The 25965-nt window shown below is 42.3% G+C and overlaps 1 protein-coding gene across 1 annotated transcript in view; it reads right to left on the bottom strand.

Annotated features, from left to right (window-relative positions):
• Positions 1 to 25965, bottom strand: part of Crlf3 (cytokine receptor like factor 3) — a 42845-nt gene that overhangs the window by 5574 nt on the left and 11306 nt on the right. Inside the window, exons 2-6 of the mRNA XM_085695485.2 lie at positions 16657 to 16864; positions 13420 to 13507; positions 12476 to 12653; positions 10927 to 11149; positions 9801 to 9933 (exon numbers count right to left, since the gene is read on the bottom strand). Coding sequence (XP_085551611.1) covers positions 9801 to 9933; positions 10927 to 11149; positions 12476 to 12653; positions 13420 to 13507; positions 16657 to 16864 — 830 coding nt within the window. The remainder of the gene's footprint in view (positions 1 to 9800; positions 9934 to 10926; positions 11150 to 12475; positions 12654 to 13419; positions 13508 to 16656; positions 16865 to 25965) is intronic.

The raw sequence follows: 25965 nt of genomic DNA, 5'->3' as shown, positions 1-25965 counted from the left end.
GGAATTGAACTCAGAAACTCTGGAAGAGCAGTCAGTACTCAACTGCTGAGCCATCTCTCCAGCCTGCTAGTTCAATTTTTAATTTATGTATGTGCCCACAGAGACCAAAAACATGGGACTGCCCTGGAGCCGGGAACTGAACTCATGTACTCTTTGAGAGCAGTAAATGATCTTAACTGCCAAGCCAATCCTCTAGGCCACACCTTTATTTTCTGAGACAAGGTTTCTCACTGAACCTGAAATTCATCAATTTGGCAAGGCTGGCTGGTAAATGAACTCCAGGGTTCTGGCTGTCTGTGGCACCCAGTACTGGGGTTACAGGAGCAATCTCCCTGGCTTTTTACTGCATTCTGGAGACGCAGGTCCTCATGTTTTTATAACACATACTTTTTTTTTTTCTTTTGGTTTTTCGAGACAGGGTTTCTTTGTAGCTTTGGAGCCTGTTCTGGAACTAGCTCTTGCAGACCAGGCCTGGTCTTGAACTCCCAGATATCTACCTGCCTCTGCCTCCCAAGCGCATGGATTAAAGTCTAGGTCTTTTTTTTCTTAAATCCTTAATTCTCTATAATACCCAGTGCTGTAAATTCCGAGAGTAGCAAAATAATTTAATGTGGTTCATGTTAAAAAAAATTATGCAGTTGATCAAGAGAATTTTCCATTTAAAAAAGTGTTCTTAAGAAACAGAAAAGTGGGCTGGAGAGATGGCTCAGTGGTTAAGAGCACTGACTGCTCCTCCAGAGGACCCAGGTTCAATTCCCAGCACCCACACGGCAGTTCGCAGCTGTCTGTAACTCCAATTCCAGAGAATCTGACATTGTTATACCAATGCACATGAAATAAAATTAAATAAAGTTAAAAAAAAAAGAAAGAAACAGAAAAGCTGGGGCAGTGGTGGCCGCCTTTAATCCCAGCACTCAGGGGGCAGAGGCAGGCGGATCTCTGTGAGTTTGAGGCTAGACTGGTCTACAAGAGAGATTTCAGAACAGGTTCCAAAGCTAGAGAGAAACCCTGTATCGAAAAACCAAAAAAGAAAAGAAAGGAAAAAAAAGAAAAAGAAAGAGAAAAGAAAGAAACAGAGAAAGTGGGCAGTGGTAGTACATGCCTTTCATCCCCAGCAGTCAGGAGGCAAAGGCAGGCAGATCTCTGAGCTTGAGGCCAGCCTGCTCTACAGAGTAAATCCTAGGAAATTCAGGGACTACACAGAGAAACCTAGTCTAAAAAACAAAAATAAAACAAAAAAGAAGCCAGGGAGTGAGTGATCTACTGGCTTATCTTCCCCACACTATAATAGTGGTGGGGAGCATTCCTCTGGGTGACATTCCCCTGTCTGTAATAAGAGCCCACTTCAGTGGATTGTTGTACCTCTGGGGCACTGCTATCACAAAACAAACCCAGCCCAGTTGTGCTCTTCCAAGGACTATGTAATGCCTCTTCACAGAGATATGGAGGAACAGACAAGATTCAAAAACCCTAGTTAAAAACAAATTAACTTCATTTCTGTTTGTGTGTCTTGACTCTGTAGCCTAAGTTACCTTAAACTCATGATTCTGTTGCCCCTGCTTCTCTGGTGCTAGGAGGGATTATTATGTGTGTTGTGCCTGACTCAAACACCAATTTTTAAAAATAGTATTTTTTTATTTATTCTTTGAGAATTTTGTACGAGAATACAATACATTTAATCATAACCATTTTCATTTCTGCTCTAGCTCCTCGCAACATGGCCCTCTCTTAACTTCATATTTTTCTTTTTTAAAAAGTATCCCAGGGGGCTGGAGAGATGGCTCAGTGGTTAAGAGCATTGCCTGCTCTTCCAAAGGCCCTGAGTTCAATTCCCAGCAACCACATGGTGGCTCACAACCATCTGTAATGAGGTTTGGTGCCCTCTTCTGGCCTGCAGACATACACACAGACAGAATATTGTTTTTTTTTATTTATTTATTATGTATACAATATTTTGTCTGTGTGTCTGTCTGCAGGCCAGAGGAGGGCATCAGATATCAGTTCAGATGGTTGTGAGCCACCATGTGGTTGCTGGGAATTGAACTCAGGACCCTTGGAAGAGCAGGCAATGCTCTTAACCTCTGAGTCATCTCTCCAGCCCCCAGACAGAATATTGTATACATAATAAATAAATATATAAAAAAAAGTATCCCAGAATCCAATTAGTACCACCTGTGTACCTGGGTGTAGGACCATCCACTGGAGCAAGGACAACTTACCAAGAGACAAACTCTATATAAAAAAAATACCTTTCTTAGCAGCAGCTTAACACTGGCTTTCCTAGGAAGTATCGAATTATGCTGGCGAATTTGTGTATTTTATCTGATTTTGGGGATCGATCTCAGAGTCTCTGTATGCTAACTGACCACTGTACTACTGAGTGAATCCCTAGCCCTAGAGTACTTTTTGAATATGAGACACTAAGAATATAAGATAAGACCTGATAATGGCAGAAATAAGCTCTGTACAGAAAAAAGATCTCTTTGAGCTTAAATTCATTCAGATAATGTTATTGAATTAATGTATTCAATGTTATTAAATTAATGTTATTAATGAAAAGAAAGCAGGGTGAGGGTGTGGCTCAAAGGTAGAGGCCTTACTCTGCATATATAAGGCCCTGAGTTTGATTTCCAGTAATGAAAAAAGAAAAAAAATCCAGGCACGGTTGGTACATTATCCCATCCCCCAACACACACATGCACACACGCACACACACACACAGGGTTTCTCTGTGTAGCCTTGACTGTCCTGGAACCTGATCTGTAGACCACGCTGGCCTCAAGTCAGAGATTCTCCAGTCTCTGCCTCCCGAGTGCTGGGATTAAAGGTGAGTATCAGCACTGCCCAGCTTGGATGGGGAATTAAAGGTGAGTATCACCACTGCCCACCTTGGATGGGGCATACTTATAAACCCAGCGTTTAGGAGGAAAAGTTTGAGTTCAGTCTGCGCTACATCAAAAACTGTGTCTTAGAAGGTTCAGTGGGTAAAAGTGCTTGCCTTACAAGTCTGACAACAGAGTTTGATCCACAGAACTCACATTGTGGAAGCTGAAACCCACTCTAGAAAGTTATGTTATGCATAACTTTGTTATGCACGCCATGGCATGAGTGCACCTACACTCACACATAAATAAAAAATATGTACATATATCCATACATACACGCACATATCCACAATAATAATAAACAAAACAAGCAAGGTATGGTGACACACATCTGCTATCCTAAGACCAAGTAGGTAGGAACAGGATTGCTGAAAATTTGAAGCCAGCCTGGGATACACACTGAGTTCTACCCAGACCAACCTAGGCTATACAGTAAGGTCCTTCCTGAGGGGCGGGTGTGACGGACGGGGGATCTACCACAAGCAAGCACTGAATCAAATTCCCACATCCCAAAGCTATTAACTTCTAGATGTGGTAGTACCTACCACCATACTAGCATTCTGCAGACAGAGGGAGGGGACTGCTGACAAATTCAAGGCCAGCATGGGCACAAATTAAATTCTAAACCAGGGTGCCATAGTGAGAACCTGTCTCAAAACACAAGCGATGAATGGTTGGGGTTTTAAAATTTGCAATTGATGTGGGAGGGCCCAAGCTCTATGAAATGTGTCACCCCTAAGCATGTGTGCATGGGGGTATGCAGGGGAGGTAGTCAAGCAAGTAAATCAGTAGCTTTCCACTGTCTTCTCTGCTTCAGTTCCTGTCTTGACCTCCTGCCCTGGCTCCCCTCAGTGATGGCGTGTGACCTGTAGGATGCAGTAAACCCTTTCCTTCCCAAGTTGTTTTGGTCAGTGTTTTATTACAGTAACAGAAGGCAAGAGGACAGAGGATACAGTGCTAAGAACAGAGTTTGGAGCTACCATGATCTGAGTCTCGACACAATCTCTGTGTACTTTTGTTTCTTTCCTTGAAGAAGGAAGAGGAGCAGCCTACCCGCTAGGTTTCCAGGGTAAAGGAAGGCTGTCAGCAGCAAAAGAAAAGAAAGTCGCCTTAAAAACGGGTGATGGATCTGGGCACACAGCTCAGCTGAAGACCACCTGCCTGAATTCTATCCCCAGCACAGCGTATGGAGTGTGACGGCATACTCATGGTCTCTGTAGTAGGGAGATAGGGAGGATTGGAAGTTCAAGGGAATGCTGAGGGAAAATGTTCTTGTACACTGCAAAGATTTCTCACTCATATTGGTTTAATAAAATGCTGATTGGCCAGTAGTCAGGTAGGAAATATAAGTGGGGCAAGTAGACTAAGAGAATTCTGGAAAGAGGAAAGGCAGAAAGTCACCAGGCAGAGGCAGAAGAAGCAAGATGAGAATGCCTCACTGATAAAAGGTAACAAGTCACATGGCTAAACATAGATAAGAATTATGGGTTAATTTAAGTTGTAAGAGCTAGTTAATAATAAGTCTGAGATAATAGGCCAAATAGTTTATTATTAATATAAGCTTCTTGTGTGTTTCTTTGGAACTGAACAACTGCAGGACCAGGTGGGACAGAAACTTCTGTCTACAAAATAAGGCTGGGTGATGATGCACACCTTTAATCCTAGCACTCAGAAGGCAGAGGGAGGAGAAGTTTGACACCAGCCTGGTGTACAGAGCAAGTTCTAGGTCAGGCTCCAAAGTTACACAGAGAAACCCTGTCTAAAACAAACAAACAACAACAACAACAAAACAAACAAAAACCCCAAAACAATGGGGGGTGGCGCCCAAAGAGATGACTCAGCTGTTAAGAGTATTGGCTACTCTTCTAGGGGTCCTGAGTTCAGTCCCCAGCAACTACATGGTGGCTCACAACTATCTGTAATGAGATCTGATGCCCTCTTCTGCCAAGTAAGTATACATGCAGATAGATTATCATACACAAAAAATAAATAAAACTTAAAAGAGTTTGAGGCGGGCTGGAGAGATGGCTCAGTGGTTAAGAGCATTGCCTGCTCTTCCAAAGGTCCTGAGTTCAATTCCTGACAACCACATGGTGGCTCACAACCATCAGTAATGAGGTCTGGTGCCCTCTTCTGGCCTGCAGACATACACAGACAGAATATTGTATACATAATAAATATATAAATATATATTAAAAAAAGAATTTGAGATCAGCCTCAGAGACATAAGACCCTGTTTTGAAAACAACAAAAACAACTAAAAAACAAAAACAAAAAAAACCAGATGATAGAAAAGAAAGGCTAATGGGGCTGGAGAGACGGCTCAATGATTAAGAGCACTGACGCTCATCCAGAAGACCTGGGTTCAATTCCCAGCACACACATGGTAGCTTACAACTGTCTGTAATTTCAATTCAAGGGACCCAACACCCTCACACAGGCATATGCGCAGGCAAAACCACCAATGCACATAAAGTAAAAATAAATAAATTATTTAAAAAAGAAAAGAAAAGAGAAGGTAAAGGTATATTTAAAAAATTATTGCGGGGGGAACACGACTGGAAATATGTCTCAGCAATTGAGAGCACTGGATGCTCTTTCAGATGTCCTGAGTTTTTAATTCCCAACAATCACATGGTGGCTCACAACCATTTATAGTGGGATCCGAGGCCCTCTTCTGGCATAAAGTTGTACTTGCAGATAGAGCAGTAATTTACATAAAATAAAGTTTAAAAAATTAAGGGGCTGGAGAGATGGCTCAGGGCTTAAGAGCATGTGCTACTCTTGCAGAGGACTGAGCTTAATTCCCAATGCCCGTAAGAGGCAGCTCACAACGCCTGTAACTCCATCTCGAGGGGATCCAACATCACTGGCTTACAAGGGCACCCACACTCACATGGCATATGCACACACAGACATATGTAATTCAAAAGTAAATCAATGATGATGCCAGAAAAAGGTAAAAGCAAGTAAAGCAAACAGGAATGCCTCATCAGGAAACAAAACAGGCCTGGAGAAGCGCTGACAGCACCAGGGAAGTGGACTCCAGGAGCAGCTAAGCATCCAGCCGGAGACAAGTTCTCACTGTCTCCAGACGCTCTAGCAAGCATGTCTAATCTGTGGCCCACAGCCCACATGCAACTGAGGACAGCCATGAATTCATCCCAATGAAGAATTATACACTTACTTAAAATATTTTTACTTTAAAGGTATTTCTAGCTATCCCTTCCTCTCCCTTGCCATACTGGCACTGCTCAGTTCTTAAGCACAGTTTCTAGGTAACAATGCCAAGAGGTCGGCCATACCTGCAAGCCCTCCAGAAACCACAGCAAAGACGAACTGGCTAAACAAGAGAGCAGTGACTGCCACTGCAAAGGCACCCTTCTAAAGAGTAGGTCCTTAAGAAGATCTTCATGGGCTGGAGAAATGGCTCAGAGGTTAAGAGCACTGACTGCTCTTCCAGAGGTCCTGAGTTCAATTCCCAGCAACCACATGGTGGCTCACAACCATCTATAATGAGATCTGGCGCCCTCTTCTGGCATGCAGGCATACATGGAAGAAATGTTGTATACATAATATATAAATAAAATCTTTAAAAAAAAAAAAAAGAATATCTTCATGCAAGTACACCCACTTGCCCCTCTCACTCACCTTGTGGTTTAACTGTTGTTGCCTTTGAACAAGGAGAAAAAAAATCTCTTAGTTCACATTCAAGGGGAAAAATGACAAAAATGCAGCCTGGCTAACTGAGCAGTTTCAGTTTCTCACTCAGTTGAGAGGGGCCCAGTGAGGCTTCTCTGGGAGAGGACAGAGAAACAAAGTTTGATTGAGACCTACCGTCAAACCAGTAAGCAATGGAGTCAGACCAATCTGTATCATTGCAAATACGCAAGCCATCAATCAAATATTCCTCTGTGTCCACAGAGAGGGAATTTGAACCATAAGGCAGCATTAGGATTAAGCAATATGGGGAGGAAAGAGGTCCTAAAATTGGAAAGGAAGGGAGTGCAGCTCTGTGGGGGAACAAATGCTTTACACACCCAAGGTCTGAAGTTCAGCTATAGCACAACCACCAACACAAAAGAGGAGGCAGCAGCAAGATTGTAGAGCTCCACATTAGTAGGAATCACACCGACTTCCTCACAAAAAAGACAAGGAGATGCAATGAGAAATGGCTGAGATCAGAATTTCTCTGGGTGTGGTAATGCATGTCTATTCCACACTCAGCAGGTTGAGGCAGGAATTCACAACGACAGACTCCAGAGACAGGGACAGGCTCCCTGGACTTCAATTCTAGCTTTGGTACTTACAAGCTGTGAGACACTGGATAATTAACTCCTAAAACAGCTAACTACACTTACCATATTAGGTGCCTTAAACTAAAATGAAGCTTGCTGTATAGCTCAGTTGGCAGATGCCTTCCTTGCATTCACAATGCCCTGGGTTCAGTCCTCAGCATGAATAAACCAGCAGATTAGTGCATGACTCTTACCAAGGCTCTTGGGAGGTAGAAGCCAGAGGATCAGAAGCTCAAGGTTATTCTGAGCTACACAGCCTAGGGTCCATGAAACCACATACACTAGTACTTGGCACCAAGTAAATACCATTTAGACAGCAACTGCAATTATTTATATATCATTATTCTTATCTGAACTCTCTGGCCTGCATCTATCCAGCCTCAAAAGGTCTGCTGATTTTCACAAGTACCTGGTGTTCAGAAATTTCACTAATGAAAGTATTCCTGTACACAATGACACAATCATAGGAGTATGTTTCAGTATAGAAAATTCACTATGCAAGGCATAAGTAGGTTTTGAGAGTCAGGTCTGCCATAATCAGATATAGAATACCTCTCTGCTCCTGAAAGGCACAGTGTCACAGGTATGGTACTCAGGTGGCACTGTTAAAATTGGGTGAAAATCCTGCCACCTTACTTGCTGGCATGGGCCCCAAAGAAATAAAGCCAACCTGACATGAGCTAAACTACCATAAGGTGAGCCAGACAGCCCTCTTCTCTTTGAGAGTGTATTATCTCAAGTATTTATTGTAGAAATGGAAAGCTAACACAGACTTGTTTTTCTCCCCTTGGCATTCTTCTGGCGATGCAATCATTCTTTCTTTATGACGTAATGGTGAGAGGTGGTATTAGAAGCAAGACAAAGCACAAACAAGCATATCCTGACAGAGGGGGTCAGTTTAAATGATTTGGCTGGAGGGGAGCACAGCAACACTGGCTCAGACAAAACTTCCAGATGTTCCCCCATGTCTTACACAAGGAAACAAAATAGACAAAAATCTGATCATCTGAGGCTGGTGAGATGGCTCATGGATAAAGACACTGGCCACCAAGTGAAGGACCTGATCTTAGCTCCAGGACTTATGTGGTAGGAAGAGAAACCAAATTTGGCAACACACACACGCAATTAAAAGCATTTTTTAAAAAAATAAAAATCGGTGCTGGCGAGATGGCTCAGAGGTTAAGGGCACTGGCCGCTCTTCTAGAGGACTCAGGTTTAATTCCTAGCACCCACATGGCAGCTCGCAATTATCTGTAATTCCAGTTCCAGAGGATATGGCACCCTCATACAGACACACCATCAGGTAAAGCCTGTTTTGAGACAGGCTTTCTCTGTGTAGCCCTGGCTGTCCTGGAACTCACTCTGTAGACCAGGTTGGCCTCGAACTCAGAGATCCACCTGCCTCTGCACCCCCAGCACTAGGATTAAAGGCAATAAATGTTTTTTTAAAATACAATAAAAGATATTCAATAATTTTGAAAAATTTCAAAATCTTGAGACTCAAGATTTAGAGGAGCCAGGAAGTAGTGGTGCATGCCTTTAATCCTAGCACTCAGGTGGCAGAGGCAGGTGGATCTCTGTGAGTACAAGGCCAGCCTGGTCTACAAGAGCTAGTTCAAGGACAGGCTCCAAAGCTACAGAGAAACCCTGTCTCAACCCTCCCCCCAAAACAAAACGAAACAAAACAACAACAACAACAAAAAGACTTAGAGGAGAGTTTGCTATAATGAAGCAAGCATGGTAAAAATCAGACCCACTCAATCACTCAAATCAAAACTGGGCTTTGCCAAAAATAAATGAATAAACAAACATCTGAGCTTTGGTTTTCTACAAAGAACTATTTAGAAATATGACCACAGAACACACTGCTAGGCTAACAAGAAGGAAATGTTCCCTGTATAGAAAAGCAGGTAAGGAGAACTGACTGGTGGTAGGAGAGGCTTGCTTTTAGAAGTATCTTACAGTTATATACGTGGTGCATTCACACTAGTAAGCTGCTTCTCAGAGATTTATTCTCACTGACAAATGGAAAAATAATTCTTGGCCTCTGGTTTGTTTCGTTGTACAGACAGGATCTTATGAAGCCCACGCTGGCTGGATTTGCTCGGCCCTGAAGGCCGTCCTTGAATTCCTCCATCTCCTGAGTTCTGGTGTTACAGGTTTGCATCACCACGTCCCATGCTTCCGACTTTTAAAAACACTTTTACGAGGTATTCTATTTACCAAGAGCAAAGAAACAACATCAAATGCCAAGCATTCTATATACATTATCCATTAGTCTTCACAATAACCACACAGAAACAGACAAGCAACTGAAAGCCAGGGAAAATTCAAAAATTTAGGCCATGCCAAAAGCCTGGTATGGTGGTGCACTTCTTTAATCCCAGCACTTGTGAGACAGAGGCAGACAGATTTCACTGAGTTTGAGCCCAGTCCGATCTTTGTAAGTTCTGGCCACGTTGGGATTACATAGTAAGACCCTGTTTCAACAAAACAAAACAAAATCCTCACCAAGCTGACACTATCTATAAGTGATATGTCAAACTCAGACTCACACATACTCCATACACATCATTTCACTGCTAACAGCAGGACAGGTATTCCTCAGCCCACTTGCCTGAATGTTAAGGTCTGCCCACAGAAGTAGGTCGGAGCGCTGGAGTAGAGGACACCTGAGGACTCGGCATCATTTCGGAGTGCTATGTTCCTCCGACTGCTCAGACTGTACCCCTCAAAGCCAGTCGTCCACTCTTCAAAAGAAAAGACATTAAAAATTTTTATAATCTTTTCAAAAGTATACTGAATACAAACATTAAACAGAATTGAATGACAGTAACTACTTAAGAGGGATCCTGGTTAAGTTTAATAAAAGATTTAGTAATAGGGTATTGGGGTTAGAGCCACAAATAAAAAAGATTCTGGTAAATTCCTATACTAATCGAAAAATCAAATTATGGTCATGTTCTATCTGTTCAAATTTAATAGTTTGTAAATAATAGAGCATGTATTTATTAGCATGTATATGGATCTGAGTTCAACTGACAGTAGCATATTAAAAATGAATAAACAAAGTCAGGTTTGGTGGTGCACGCCTTTAATCCCAGCACTCAGGAGGCTGAGGTAGGCGGATCTCTATTAGTTTGAGGTCAGTATGGTTTACAAAGCAAGTTCCAGGACAGCCAGTACTACTGCATAGAGAAACCCTGTCTTGAACAGTAAGAGCAACAAAAACAGCTAGAAAGATGACTCTGATGAAGACCACTTACAGAGGACCAAAGTTCGGTTCCCAACATCCCTTTTCAGTCATATTACTGCCTATAACTCCAACAGCTCCCGTGGGCACCAGCAAACATGTGAGCACATATACACATGTACAAATAAGTAAATAATAAATCAAATCTTTAAATTAAAAAAGGAAGGAAGAGAAGGAGGAAGGAAGGGAGGGAGGGAGGGGGAGAGAGAGAGAGAGAGAAAGAGAGAGAAAGAGAGAAAGGAGAAAGAAAAAGAAATCAGTATCCTAGGCACTGTTTCCAACGTGTGGCTTTGGTGATGTTCAGTTTTAAATTCCAAGCACAAGAGCTGATGAAAACAATTTACACGGAGCGGTCTGAGTAAAGGCAGACCATGTTCTCTCAGTTCAAGATTATCCTTAGGAAAGTGGTTGCTTGTGCATCACTCTCAGCACAGGAAGTAAGCTTTCCCACACCCCACTGAGCGTCCGGTGTGACAAGGTGGGAGCATACCATGAGGAACCAGTGTGGAGTGACCCGTCTGGGGCACACTCCAAGGACTCCACTCCTGCCGGCCATCTCCTCGGGCGCAGACTCTGAACTGATAATCAACATTGGGGTCTATGTGCAACACTATGAATTCAGTTTCAGAACCTACATACACGTCTTCAAAATGATTTGCAGTACATTTACGGAACTGGAGCCTGTAATCTTGAGCTGTAAAGTCATCGTCCACCTATGGAGAAAGATTTTTTAAGTTAGGTAAGAACCATGAAAAAAAATTCAGACAAAATCCTGAATTTTTTGCTGAATAGGGGCAATATGGAACACTAAGAGGAAGATACAGGCAATACGTTTGTCACTATTTCCTTTTTGTTTTTCCTGAGATAGGTAGGGTATCACGAAATGTAGACCAGGCTGGCCTTGAATTCATGGTAATCTTCTTGCTTCAGCTTCCTGAGAGCTAGGATTATAAATTTGCATTACCATATCCAGCTGCTTCTCCTTTTCTTTTTCTTCTGTTTCCTTTCGCTTGTTTCTTTCTTTCTTTTTTTTTTTATTATGTATACAATATTCTGTCTGTGGTATGCCTGCAGGCCAGAAGAGGGCACCAGACCCCATTACAGATGGTTGTGAGCCACCATGTGGTTGCTGGAAATTGAACTCAGGACCTTTGGAAGAGCAGGCAATGCTCTTAACCTCAGAGCCATCTCTCCAGCCCCCTTCTTTGTTTTTGAGAGCAGGTCTTGCAATACTGCCCAGACTGGCCTTGAGCTCACCATCCTCCTGCCTTGCCATCCCAAAAGCCATCCTTCAACTTGTGTGTATTAAAGGCATGTACTACCACTGCCCAATTAAATCTTTTTAAATTTTATTTTATGTTGTTTGGGTATTTTGCCTTCATTTATATCTACTCGTGTGTGCCTGGTGCCCAGAGTCCTCAAACTCACAGATCAGCCTGCCCTGCCTACCAAGTACTGGGATTAAAGGAGTGTGCCACCACTGCCCGGCAACACTGATATTTTAAGAAGTCCTTTCAAGGGGCTGGGAGTAGCTTGGTGGTACGGTGGGTTTGACTGCCAGCTCCACAAAAGAAAGTAAAACTTGAGCTCGTTCTTTGACACTGGAAGAACTACCTCAGTTCACATTCCCTGTGATTTTAATTATAAAAAGTCCCCCCACCCCGCTCCAACCAGCAGGGGTAGTGCACGCCTCTAATCCCAGCACTCGGGAGGCAGAGGCAGGCTGATCTGAGTTCAAAGCCAGCCAGGTCTACAGAATGAGTTCCAGGACAACCAGGGCTACACAGAGAGACCTATCTTGAAAAACAAAACAAAGCCTGGCAATGGAGGTACATGCCTTTAATCCCAGCACTTGGGAGGCAGCGGCAGGCGTATCTCTGAGTTCGAGGCCAGTCTGGTATACACTGCAATTTCCAAAACAGCCAAGGTTGTTACAGAAAAATCTTGCCTCAAATAAAAAGTAAATAAATAAATAAATCTTAAAAGCCCAAATCACAAACACATAATGTATGAGGCCACTTCTGTAACTTGATACATACCTTACACCATCGCACTATGATTCCTCCAGGTTTCTCTATTAATTCTTCAATCTGTACTGGTGGGCGGGAAGCTACTGTTCCATGCTTAAAAATGTGGTCTTTCACTATGTTAAGAATGGAATCATCCAATTGAGCAGATAAACAGGGTACATCAACTAGCAAAGGCACTTCTGGTAAGCTAAGGAAACAAAGTTCATATGTCTAAGACATGCTTAACATGGTGATGAAAATGCAAGGACTATTTAATCATATGCTACAAGAGTCCCCAAGGCCTCAGCAAATAATTCTCAAGAAGTTGAAGGCTTCGTGAGGGCTTTCAGCTTTATATTATATGAAGATTCTCTTCCCCAATTGTTATAAGAATGACAAAAACCCATAAACTGTGTAGTAGCATGTGGCTATAATCCCATCACTCAGGAGACTGAGACAGGGGAATCAGGAGACCTACATACACAGAGATACCCTGCCTTAAACAAACCAAAAACCAAAAAACAGTAACAACAAAAAAGACAAAATTGATAACATCACAACTGTATCTCATTTACTGAAATAAGATGAATGTTTTCTGTGTACAGGCCACGACAACCCTCTCCACATTGCTCCAGTTTCACCATGAGTGCTGCTTTGAAAGCAGGCACCAGAATTTTTAGAATTTGGAATGGAAAAAGATCTATAATAATACTATGTCAAAGATTGCAACCACAGTCATGTGACACTAGTAGTAATGTCAATGAGTAGTAAAACCTTGAAAAACAGATTCTCTTATAGTTTTGGTTGTGAGCCTGGTCTTTAACAGCTGAGTCATCTCTCCTACCCAAAAAACAGATTCTCTATTTCCTGTGATCAGAATTTTTAATGGGAACCAAGCAGGTGGGAGGGTCAAGATTGGAAGGAAGGCAAAATACTTAAATGCTTAAAAATAAGTCCAAAAGTGGCTCTTTTACCTGTCCAACTGAATGTGTGAGGCCTTTTTGGTAAAATTCCACAATTTATCATTATGTTCTTCTATACCTCCATGAATGGCGATCTCACCTACAATAGAGGGTAAGAAAATTATGTAAGTAAAAAAACAGCCACATTTTAACCAATACAACTCATGTCTCCTGTGAATTTCTCGCTTTGCTGCAAGTTAATTCCCAAGTGACACACAATCAAATTCTCAAAATGACTTGGCAGGTGAGAGAGAGCAAGATGCACGACTGCTCTCTGACTGCAGATGCAGCTCAGCAACCCACTACACAGAACACAAGGCTGGCGACATCTCCTTATTCCTCCTCGTCAGTTCGTGAGGTCCCCCATCCTGTTTTGTTATTCACAGTAACTTACTGGGGGAGATATGTACAACACATGTAGAAGCAGTTCTCTTTTTTCCCATCACATGAGTCTCAGGGACTTACTTCAGGCTGTCAGGTTTGGTACAAAGCTCCTTTGCCCACTGGGCCACCTAGCCGGCCCTTTTTTCTGACTTTTTCAAGATAAGATCCTGGCTGACTTGAAACTTGCTATGTAGACCAGGCTGGCCTCAAAATAACAAGCTATTTCTGCCTCTACTCTCGAGTGCTGGGATTCCAGGGGTGAGCCTTCACACTCCTGGCTTCTCTTTGTCAGTTCTAACAGGAACAAAATATTAGCCTAAGAGCAGCAAAAGGACATAGGATCTTAAACAGCCAAATGATGCCAGCTGAGGTGGTCCATGACTACTATCTTAGCATGTGTGAGGCAGAGGTCTGAGACAAGTCTGTGCTATATAACGAGACCCTGTCTCAAATGAAAGTAGAATGATGCCGTCAGATCTCCCTGAAAGCACTCTATACATTAAAGCAGAAATCAGGCCGGGCAGAGGCAGTCTGGTCTGCAGAGTGAGTTCCAGGACAGTCAGGATTACATAGGGAAACCCTGTCTTGAAAAAAAACCAAAAAAACCAAACCAAAACAACAACAACAACAAAAGAAATGACTCAATAGAATAAGAAAATGCTTTATACAGGGCATGAAAATGACCAATCTCTACACCCTCTGAAATGATGAAGGATAGTGTTACAGCATACAAATGCACACTGGAACTACTCAAGGTTTTTTGTTGCTTTTTTTTTTAACTAAACTATGACTACATTTATTTATTTATTCTGTGTGTGTGTGTGTGTGTGTGTGTGTACGCACGTGCATACCATCATACCATGGCACACTTGTGGAAGTCAAAGGACAACCTGCAGGAGTTAGTCCTCTTCCTCCACCACATGGTCCCATGATCAAACTCAGGTCATCCATCAGGCCACACGTACCTTTACCCAACAAGCCATCTTGCCAGTATGAACTCAACTTTTCTGAGAGAATATGACCTTCTTTACTAAAAGAAAACACGGACATATTGAATGCTGCCAAGTCTCTAACACTAGGGAGACAGAGGCAGGGTGATAGAAAGTTCAAAGTCAGACTGGATTATGAGGCATCACTGAAGAGCACTTGGTCTTACAAAGAACCTAGGTGTTTTTTCCCCAGCACCCACACGACAGTTCACAACAATCTGTAACTCCGTTTTCTGGAAATCTGACCTCCACAGGCACCAACATGTATGTGGTGTACATACACATACATGCAGGCAAATACTTATAAAAATAAAATGCTTAAACTTAATAAATTAAAAAAAATACACAGAGAGAAGCTTTTCTCTTCTCTGTAGGGAAAAGGGGGAAAGAGTTTGAAATGAAAAATGTTTCAGAAGTATAAAAAACTTCAAGCATTAAGTGCTATGACAACAAGTATGTGCTCAGAGGATTTATCTTCAGAAATGAAATCACAGCCCTCACTGTTATGGGTGTGCACAAGCCAGCCCTGTGCTGACCTGCTTCTGGGTCTGTGTCCAAATTCAAAGCCTCAAGGGGAAGACATTCTGTGGTTCTGCTAAAAAGATTTTTCTCAAAGGCACTATTATGCCAGTAAAAAATAAACATGTCTCACTGAGGATTACAATTAGCTACACAGCAATTGTGAGGCCTGGGCCACTCCGATTATGTAAGTCCCGCCTGACACAGATCCTTGACATTCACTCCACTCCGATGTTACTTCTGCTTAGAATCCTTTGCTTGATAAATTTCTTCAGTCTCTGCGGAACTCCCACAGAAGGCTGTCCTATACTTCCCCAGACAGACTCCTTTATTCTTCAGTAAAAGTTTAGATCTTACTCAGCATGACTCCTACTGAATTACCAACCCCAAAGAACAGAACTGTTATCTTTTTATTTAATATACCTAACAAAATGTCTGCACTGGAAAGAAGAAAGTCCTAGCAAAGAAGGAAGACAGAGATGAACAATCTGAGACTTATGGGTGACTTAACAACAACGAAACCTGCCTAAAACCTGGAATGTAAGAACTAAAACTGGTGGTGGTGCCCTCTTTTAATCCCAGCATTTGGGAGGCAGAAGCAGATGGATCTCTGTGACTTGGAGGCCAACCTGGTCTACAAAGTAAGTTCAAAGACAGCCAGGGCTACACAGTGAAACCCTGTCTCACTTGCCCTCACCTCCCCCCTCAAAAAAAAAACTAAAAATGAAGTTAGGTATGATGGCTTAACCCAGCAAGCCCAGTACCCATGTTGCTTCGTCAGGGGCACTGCTGAGAATTAATCCATGGTATTCTAGACAATAATAAGAGACTCTGTCTCAAAAGTACAAAACAAAACAGTAAATATACAAAAGTTTATAAAAAGTTGTGAAAATACATTTGAAATTACATGCTGAGTGATTGAAAATGTAATGGATGAGCTAGTAAGATGGCTCAGTGGGTAAAAATACTTGCCCCCGAGCCTGCTGATATAAGCTCTATCCCTGGGGTATATATAGTAGAAGCTGAGAACCAACTCTGTTGGTTGTCCTCTGATCTCTATGCATATGCTATAGCATGTGTGAGCTTCTACTCCCCCACACAGAGAGAGAGAATGTAATTTTTAAAATGTAATGCATAACCCCTTAGAAAAATTGGGATTTAAATACCATAATCTTTATAAATGATCCCAATCAATACTTTGATTATGCTTAGACTAGGGTCCCTCACAGCATATCTATGCCTTGTATTACAAAATGTCTCAAGGCAGAAACATTCCAGGTACCCTTCAGATGGCAAGAAGCCTGCTAGTATTCTAAGAAATCAGTCTGCAAGGATTAACAGGTTCCCTGATTCCCACCTTCTCGGACCAGGTCATCCGCGGTGTTAACTCCATGCTCTATGAGCTTCTGGCAGTCATCTAGTGGTTTGATGGTCTCCTGTTCAATGGTGTCCACCTCTTGCAAAAGGGTCACCAATCGCTCATCCAACAACTTTCCAAGGGTTCCTTTTAAATCACTAAAATGATGTTTGAGGACATCTCTTGTCTGTGAAGCACTCTCTTTTATCTAAAAAGAACATAAAAACTCAAATTTAGAATCTTTAGGAAAAGTTAAAGTATAGGCGTCATTCATAATTACCTAATTGTACCAAATAACTGCCATCTTCTGCTCATTAAAAAAAGATGGTATGCTATGTCAGGACTGAACCTAGGGTCTCATACAAGCTAGACAAGCATTATACTGCTGAATTATCACAGTGCTCCCTCCCCTTTCTTTTTTTAATTAAGACACAGTCTTATTATGTAATCCTAGGTTGGCCCCAAATTTATAATCTTATCTCCCAAGTGTTAGGATTACAGGACACATCATCAGCCCAGATCACACTTATTGAGAGAGAGAGAGAGAGAGAGAGAGAGAGAGAGAGAGAGAGAGAGAGAGAGATTGGAAAAGATAAGGTCTTTAGGCATGGAGCCTGCTATGATCCTGTGATCCTCTAGCCTCAGCTTAGTAGAAAATTTTAATGTAGTCAAGCATGATAGAACATGCCTGGAAAACAGGCACTCTGGAGGCTGAGGTTAAAGCCTCATAAATTTGAAGACTGCTAAGATTATACAGCAAGACTCTGTCTTACAAAGAAATTTTTTGTTAATTGAATTATATACACTTAAGGTACGCAGTGTGTTTTGATATAAAGATACAGTCAGTTGATACTTCAGTTAAGTATCAATGTATGAATCTCTCAACATAGTTATCTATTCTTTGTTTTTTTTTGGGGGGGGACAACAAAAAAAAACTCTATGTTGTTCTGGCTGTACCCAAACTCAGATCCACCTGCTTTTGCCTCCCAGGTGCAGGGTTAAAGGTGTGAGCCACCACAACTGGCTTAATGTAGCTAAAGAAAAGTTTTAAAAATAAATTACATATATTTAGCTGGGCGTGGTGGCACACATTTATAATCCCAGCACTTGGGAAGTAGAGGCAGTTGGATCTTTGTGAGTTTGAGGCCAGCCTGGTCTACAGATCGAGTTCCTGGACAGTCAGGGCTACAAAGAGAACCCTGTCTCAGAAAGGTAAAAAAAAAAAAAAAAACAAAAACAAAAACAAAAAACCAAAACAAACAAACAAAACAAGACAAAACAAAAAACCCAAAGTTTAACCTGGTTAAAAAAACAATGTTACTCCCATTACACAGAATCAAACATCAGATATTGGGGGAAAGCAACTGAGCAATGACATAAACTCAAAATCCTTGTCTAGGTTAGCTATCTCCACTGCCTTTATTCTCCAGTATTACCTAACAAGAATGTAATCTATAGTGAAAAATGCAAGATGAAACCCCATGTAGTGATTCACCTCTTTAATCCCAGCATTGAGATGGTACAGGCAGGCGGCTGGCTCTCTGTGAGCTTGAGGCCAGCCTGATCTACAGAATGAGTTCCTGAACATCCAGAGCTATAAAGAGAAACCTGCCCCCAAAATAAATAAATAAACAACCGAAAAACAAAAAGAAGCAAGCAAACAAATACATGTATTTAGTGTGTGTGCTGGGGGGCAGGGTAGGTGCTCCTGTGTGCCACAGAACCTGGGCCTTCACTTGTTGTATGTAGAGGTCAGAGGATGACTTTTGGGAGTCATTTATCTCCTTCCACAGGGACTGAAATCAGGTTGTCACAACTGGGGCAAGCACCTTTATCCCACAGGTCCAATGATTACTTTTTTTTATATGTGGTAAGAACACTGTAGATCTCAATTAGTAATTTGCAAAATACCCTACGGTAGAGACCACAATTCCTGTCCTGTACATTTAGGCACCAGAATAAGTTCATCAAACACAACTACAGCACTGTGCCTTGGAACCACCATCTCACTATTTCTCCTTATTCCTGTTAGCCACTATTGGACATTTTCTAGATTCCACATAAGTAAGATCATATAACACTTCCCTTCTGGGTTCAATGGTTTCACTTGGCCTCTTGATGATAAGCGTGTCACCATACTCAGATTTGTTGTTGCTGTAGCTGTCATCTGTATTTTTACAAACTTGCTTTACTTTACTTTTGTGTCTGTGTGTATTCATGTGCACACATGTACATGAGTGCATGCACGAATGTCTTCCCAGATCACTGTTCATCTTATTTTGGGGAACAGGGTCTCTCACTGATCATGGAACTCAATGATTGGCTAGACTGGCTAGCTAATAATCGAAACAAGTATTAATTCTGTCATTAAGTCTTTGTTCTAGGAGTTATGACAGAAGATCTTTATCTCACACATACTCTTTCACCTAAATGCTAACTATAAGCACTTTCTCTCTCTACCAAGAATAAATATATCCCTTCTCCCCACAAAAAAAGTTTCAAGCTGGGCAGTAGTAGTGGATGCCTTTAATCACAGCATTGAGTAAGAGGCTGTCAAATCTGAGTTCCAGGATAGCCTGGCGTAAAGAGTGAGTTCCAGGATAGCAAGAGCTACACAAAGAAACCCTATATCAAAAGAAAGAAACAAAGAAAGAAAGAAAGAAAGAAAGAAAAAGAAAAAACCAAGAAACAAATAACCAAATGGAAAACAAAACAAAACAAAAAACTAGAAAGAATGTCTTATGAATTTTTTTTCCTTTTGTTTTTTTTTTGAGACAAGGTTTCTCTGTGTAGCCCTGGCTGTCCTAGAACTCGCTCTGTAGATCAGGCTGGCTTCAACTCACAGATCAAAAGTGAGTGTCACATGCCTGGCTGTCTTACTATTTACTATTCTTTTTGTTGTTTTGAACAAGATCTCCTTGCTCAAAACTCTTATGAAGTTCAAGTTGACCTTGAATTTAATCTTCCTCCCTCTACTTCTCCAACATCAATGCCCCAACGCCCAGCTTCATGCATGCTAGACAAGTACTCTCTCTACTAAGCTAAATCCCAGGCCCAGAACCTACCTTTTTGAAGACCAGAGTTGATCTATAAATGCAATACAGATAGAATAAAGTCATCATGTCAGAGCACTGTGCTACATTTCAGACCTCCTTCTAAGAGGAAACTCTGCACTTCAGCACTGGAACAGCAAGGCCCTGCCTGGGTCTTTAACAGATACAGCATATGCAGGAAGTGCACTGGTTAGGTAAAGTCAATTTCCTCTTTAGAAAGAATTCAAAAGCTCCCTCAGAGATTGCAAGCCCATGTTATGTTTGTTTTTGTTTCAGAACCTTAGGGGGAAAAAAGGAAGTATGCAACCATTAGCAGTGAGGACTGTAGAAGGGAAAATCCATTTCTAAACCCACCTCCTGTGTACTCATCACAAATTTGTTCTTTTGTTCACAGAATATCAACCCCTGCCATTTCAAACCAGCTTTTACCATAGATCATCTTCTTCTTCAAAATATATTTTGCAATTTAAAGCTCACTCTACACTAATCTAACCATGTAAGTGATCAAGCACATTTACTTCGCTTTGTGAAAAGTTTTAAGATAGAGGCTTTGCTGATTAAGAGAATCTCCTTGTATTTGAGGTGTTTCCAGTGGTCCAGTATGTTCACACAGAGGGAAAGGCAGCTCTAAAACTCAATTTAGCAAGACTTTCCCACACCTGACTGCTGGAGCCAAGCTCTCTCTACTGAGGTGGTTTGTACTTATAGACAAGATTTTAAGAAGGTCCAAGCATGATGGCACACTTCTGTAACCAGAGGTTTATGAAGCGAGTTCCACACTAGCCAGTGCTATACTGTGAAACAATGTTGATAAATAAATGGTTTCCAGGAAAATCAGTAAATTTAGTATTGCCTGAAGATACTTTCTATTATACCATCTATTGATTAATCCAGATGTATCCCACAACGGCCTTGAACTTGCTATATAGTTGACTCAAGGATGACCTTGAACTGATCTTCCTGCCTCCACCCACGTGCTAGGATTACACATCAGGCATTATGTGGTGCTGTGGTCCAACCCAGGGCTTTATGAATGCTAGTAAGCACTCTACCCTCAGCTCCTATACCACACATCCCTTGTGCCTGCATAAACCATACAGTAGCTAACAACCATCGGCTTCAAATGCTACCTAGCCATCGAGGAAGGTGGTTTTAAACCTGTGGGTCAAGATTCCTGGGGTCAGGGCTGGAGAGATGGCTCAGAGGATAAGGATGCTGACTGTTCTTCCAGAGGTCCTGAGTTCAATTCCCAGCAACCACATGGTGGCACACAACCATCTACAATGAGATCTGGTGCCCTCTTCTGGCCTGCAATCATACATGGAGGCAGCATACTGTATTGTATACATAATAAATAAAGTCTTTAAAATCTTTAAAAAAAAAAAGATTCCTGGGGTCAAATGACTGACCCTTTCACAGGGGTCACCTAAGACCATCAGAAAACACAGATATTTACATTACAATTCATAACAGCAAAATCATAGTTATGAAGTAGCAACAAAAATGGTTGGGGGGGATCACCACAACACGAGGAACTGTATTAAAGGGTCACAGAATTAGGAAGGTTGAGAATCACTAGGATAACAATATCTCTGTTTGCCACAACAAAGAAGAATATAAATAGCCAGCCATGCCTTTATCTTGGCATGCAGAAGCAGGCAAATCTCTGTGAACTTAAGGACAGTTTAGTCTACAAGGCAAATTCTAGACCAGTCAAGAGAGAAAAAAAAAAAAAAAACGGCAGGCAAGTCAAGGTCTTCAGGAGGAAGCCATAATGTATAGAGTTTATATTCACTGTCACATTATGAACTCCTATTGAAACCTCTCGAGTGTGATAAAACATTAAAACTTTTCTTCCTTCCTTCCTTCCTTCCTTCCTTCCTTCCTTCCTTCCTTCCTTCCTTTCTTTTGAGACAGGCCCTCCCTATTTAGCTCTGGCTGTTCTACAACTAGCTCTGTGGACAAGACTGTCCTGGAACTCAGAGATCTGACTGTCTCTGCCTCCCCAACGCTGAGATTAAAGGTGTGCTGTCATCACCAGCCCTGGGTTGTAAGATCATTAAAACTGACAAAATGTCACTAAAGTTGAGTTTAAACTTATGGTTAACTTTTTTCCCTCCTCTTACAGAAACTTTTGAAAGTTAACAAGATGATGAGCTCACAAATCACTACCCACTGATATCAAACAATGCACTGACATACTTTCTTCCAGAGTTTAGTTATAAAAAGGTCTTGAAAGCCAGGCAGTATGGGCGTGCATGCCTTTAATCCCAGCACTTGGGAGGCAGAGGCAGGTGGATCTCCGTGAGATCAAGGCCAGTATGGTCTACAGGAACTAGTTCCAGATTAGGCTGCAAAGCTACAGAGAAACCCTGTCTCAAAAAGTCATAAAAATGGGGCTGGAAGCTGGGCGGTAGTGGCGCATGCCTTTAATCTCAGCACTGGGGAGGCAGAGGCAGGTGATCTCTGTGAGTTCGAGGTCAGCCTGGTCTACAAGAGCGAGTTCCAGGACAGGCACCAAAGCTACAGAGAAACCTAGTCTCGATAAAGCCAAAAAAAGGGGGGAGGGGGCTGGAGCCGGGCCTTGGTCGCAGTGCTTTTAATCCTAGCACTTGGGAGGCAGAGGCAGGTGGATCTCTGTCAGTTTGAGGGCTGTTACACAGAGAAACCCTGTCTTGAAAAACAAAACAAAAAGAAAGAAAAAGAAAAAAGAAAAAATGGGGCTGGAGAGATGGCTCAATGGTTAAGAGCACTGGCTGCTCTTTCAGAAGACTCTGGTACAATTTCTAGCATCCACATAGCAGCTCACAGCTGTCTATAACTCTAGTTCAAAGAGATCCGATACCTCACACAGACATACATACAAGTAAAACACCAATGCACATAAAATAAAAATAAAGAAGTCACCTAAAGAAGTCATAAAATGTATGTAAAACCTGAATTAAGATATCTCTAGCAGGTCAGGCAGAGGTGTGCAAACCTTTAATCCCAGCACTTGGGAGGCAGAGGCAGAAGAAATCCTGTCTTGAAAAATAAAACAAAACAAAAAGACACCCCTAGCCAGACTTGAGTATGCATATTTAAAATGAAGCACTTGGGTTGTCATAGCAGGATAAAGAGTTCAAAGCCATCTTGAGCTGCAAGAGACCTAGTCACAAAAGATTGAAGAAAATAAAATAAAAAGGTGCGACATATATTTGATATGTTAACAAAGTAAAATATGTTAGCAAAGTAACTGGAATCTAAATTATCATCTCTAAAACACCCATTTTTATTACTTATAGAAGAACTTTTATCCCCCAGCTTTAATCTAAGAATCCTCTTAATTGTTTCATCAAATTAAAAAAGACTACCTTTAAAAACCATTAGCTAACTGACGTCTGGGTCTGTGGTCCTATTGTATCCCAGTCTATGTTATAGTCTGTGTTCCATGTTGCCACCCAGGGCTGTGTGAATGCTAGAGGTCAGGTCAGTCACCTGAGTCCATATTGGTGGTCAAGGGACATGCTGCAGTGGGGGCCGTCACATCTGAGTGGCCTGCACTGCTACCCGATGCCATGATGATGTCCGGACCAGAGCTGCGGCTCAGGGCCATGTCTGGGTCCATGGTCCTACTACAACCAAGGCCTGTGTTGATGTTTGAGGTTACTGTTACCCTCAAAGGCTACATGGATGCCCAAGATCCATGTTAGTGTCTGAGGGTCATGCTGCTGCTGGGCCTGTGCCAATCTGAGTGGCCAGCACTGCCACCAGGAGCAATGGTGATATCCAGACCTGACTGCTGCCAAGGACCACATCTGGGTCTGTGGTCCCAGCCTATGGCCTTGGTGCTCAGGGGCCATATCACCACCAGAGCCACCCCGATCTGAATGGCCTGTGCTCCCACCTGGAACCAGGATATCATCCAGGCTCAAGTTGCTGCTGAGGGCCATGTTTAGGTCCATGGTCCGGCTCTAGCTGGGGCCTATGTTGATGTTTGTGGCCCATGTCACCTCAGTGGACCATGGGAACCATTCATGATGGAATCAAAGAGCCAAGCTGAGGCGACCCTGCCCCTCCATGGACAATGAAGCTGGCCCCTACCCTCATTGGAGAGCTGTTGTCCCTTCACCCAAGCACTCAGGAGAGATAACCCCACCTCTCACCTGAGGGGGGTGTGTCCTGGTGGCCTGTATTGACCACCTCAACTACCACCCACAGATGGGCGTGAGGTTGGCCAAGCCTAACATCTACCCCATCTAGGACCTGTTGGAGCTCATGAAAGGACTGGTCCATGGAACGATAACGGCATGATTTCGGGAGACCTCAGAATATCCAAGAGGAGTTTTGGTGAGGACCCAGTGATGATGGTGTACCAGAAACCAGAGGCCTTGTACCAGACCAGTGACTCAGTGCAATGAACATGCAAGTAAAGACGATTGGACAAAAGCGTGTACTGTGTGACATATCACAGCTCCCAGGGCCACCGGGAGAAATGAAGAGGTGTTGGAGAGGTGGGAAAGATGCAGGAGGGAAATCGCCTTTTGTTGGTGTTTTGTTTTGCTGTTGTTTTGACTCTTTTTTGTTTTGTTTTTGTTTGCTTGCTTTTTGTTTTGTTTTGTTTTTGTTGCTAGGAGGGCCTCTACAGGGGCAAGAGAGGATATGGAGGGACTGGGAGGTGAGTGGAACTGGGATGCATGATGTGAAATTCCCAAAGATTCAATAAAGAAATAATGTTAAATATAAAAAAAATAACAAGAATATACAGGGGCTACTGGCTGATAATTCCGTCAATAAAGTATGTTATGCCACAAGTGTGAGGACATGAGTTTGGATCCCAGCACTGATGGAAAAAGTTAGGCACAGAGGTGTTCATCTATAATCCCAGCAATGAGTAGGGATGGGAGTGTGGAGAGAGAATTACTGGGGTTTACTGGCAGACAGTCTAGCAGGATTAATGAGTTCCAGACTCCTGTCTCAAAAAACTAGGGCAGAAAGCAGTCAAGAAGACACTGACATTAAACTCCAGCCTCCACATGCATTTGTATACATGTGCTCATGCACTCACACACACACCCAAAACAACAATGTCCACAAACAGCCAGGAAAAGGAAACTACTTTTCCACTGAGCTGTATCTTCAGCTTTGTTTATTATTGAGTCTTAGATGTAGCCCCGGCAAGGCTAGTCTGAAACTATGTAGACCATATATGTAGACGTGTTCCTGTAGGCATGGGTCACCATGCCTAGCTATTTGTTGCTCACTAATGTTGTTGGAGGAAAGGGAACATGCAAGCTTTAAAAAAAAAACTTTCTTTTAAAAAAATTATTTTTGAAGCCCAGCACTAGTGGTACATGCCTTTAATCCCAGTACTCAGAAGACAGAGTAGGCAGATCTACAGAGTGAGTTCCAGAGCAGACAGGGTTACAGAAATAGTAGTAGTAGCAGTAGTAGTAGTAAATAAGTATTTTTTTCAAGACAGGGACTCTTTCTATGTAGCCCTTGTTATCCTGAAAGTCTATGTAAAGTTGGCCTCCAACTCACAGAGATCCACCTGCCTCTGTCTCCTGGCTGCTAGAATAAAGACATGTGCCACCATGACTGTCTTTTTTGAAAAGTTGTAAAAAGTATATGGGATGATTTGGTAATTTGCTAAATTAGTCACCAGGAAATACACCAGGAAATGGAACTCAAGGCCCAGTGTTGTCCTCCCCACCTAGTCGTCAAGCTGACAAGCAATACAGTCACACACTCATAGCAATTCCATGAAACTGATGCTATGACCTCACTCTTAAGATCTGACACCTGCGGGCGGTGGTGTCGCACGCCATTAATCCCAGCGGAGGCAGAGGCAGGCGGATCACTGTGAGTTCGAGGCCAGCCTGGTCTACAAGAGCTAATTCCAGGACAGGCTCCAAAGCTAGAGAAACGCGGTCTCAGAAAAACCAAAAAAAAAAAAAAAAAAAAAAAAAAAAAAGACCTGACGCCTGCTTTAGTACTTTTGGGTGTCTTGATACACCATGAGAGTAAAAGCGATTATTATAGTAGAGAAGACAAACGGATGAGAAAGAAAGACAGAAGAGGGGGGTGTGGTCCAGAAAAGGGTGGGAGGGGGAGAAAGAAAGATTGAGTTAAAGCTAAGGCATTTAGGACTCTAATGAAATCTTACTAATTAATACTAAGGCTCTGAAAATTAAACACTCTACCTTGGAAACTTGCTGTAATCTGACAGCATATCAAGATTTTTGCTGAGTAAATTAGAACTAAAACTCGATCC

The sequence above is a fragment of the Myodes glareolus genome, chromosome 9 (genome assembly GCF_982192425.1).
Source record: "Myodes glareolus chromosome 9, mMyoGla1.1, whole genome shotgun sequence".
Classification (NCBI taxonomy): domain Eukaryota; kingdom Metazoa; phylum Chordata; class Mammalia; order Rodentia; family Cricetidae; genus Myodes; species Myodes glareolus.
Note: the sequence above shows the minus strand (reverse complement) of the source record. Positions and strands in the feature narration are given on the sequence as shown.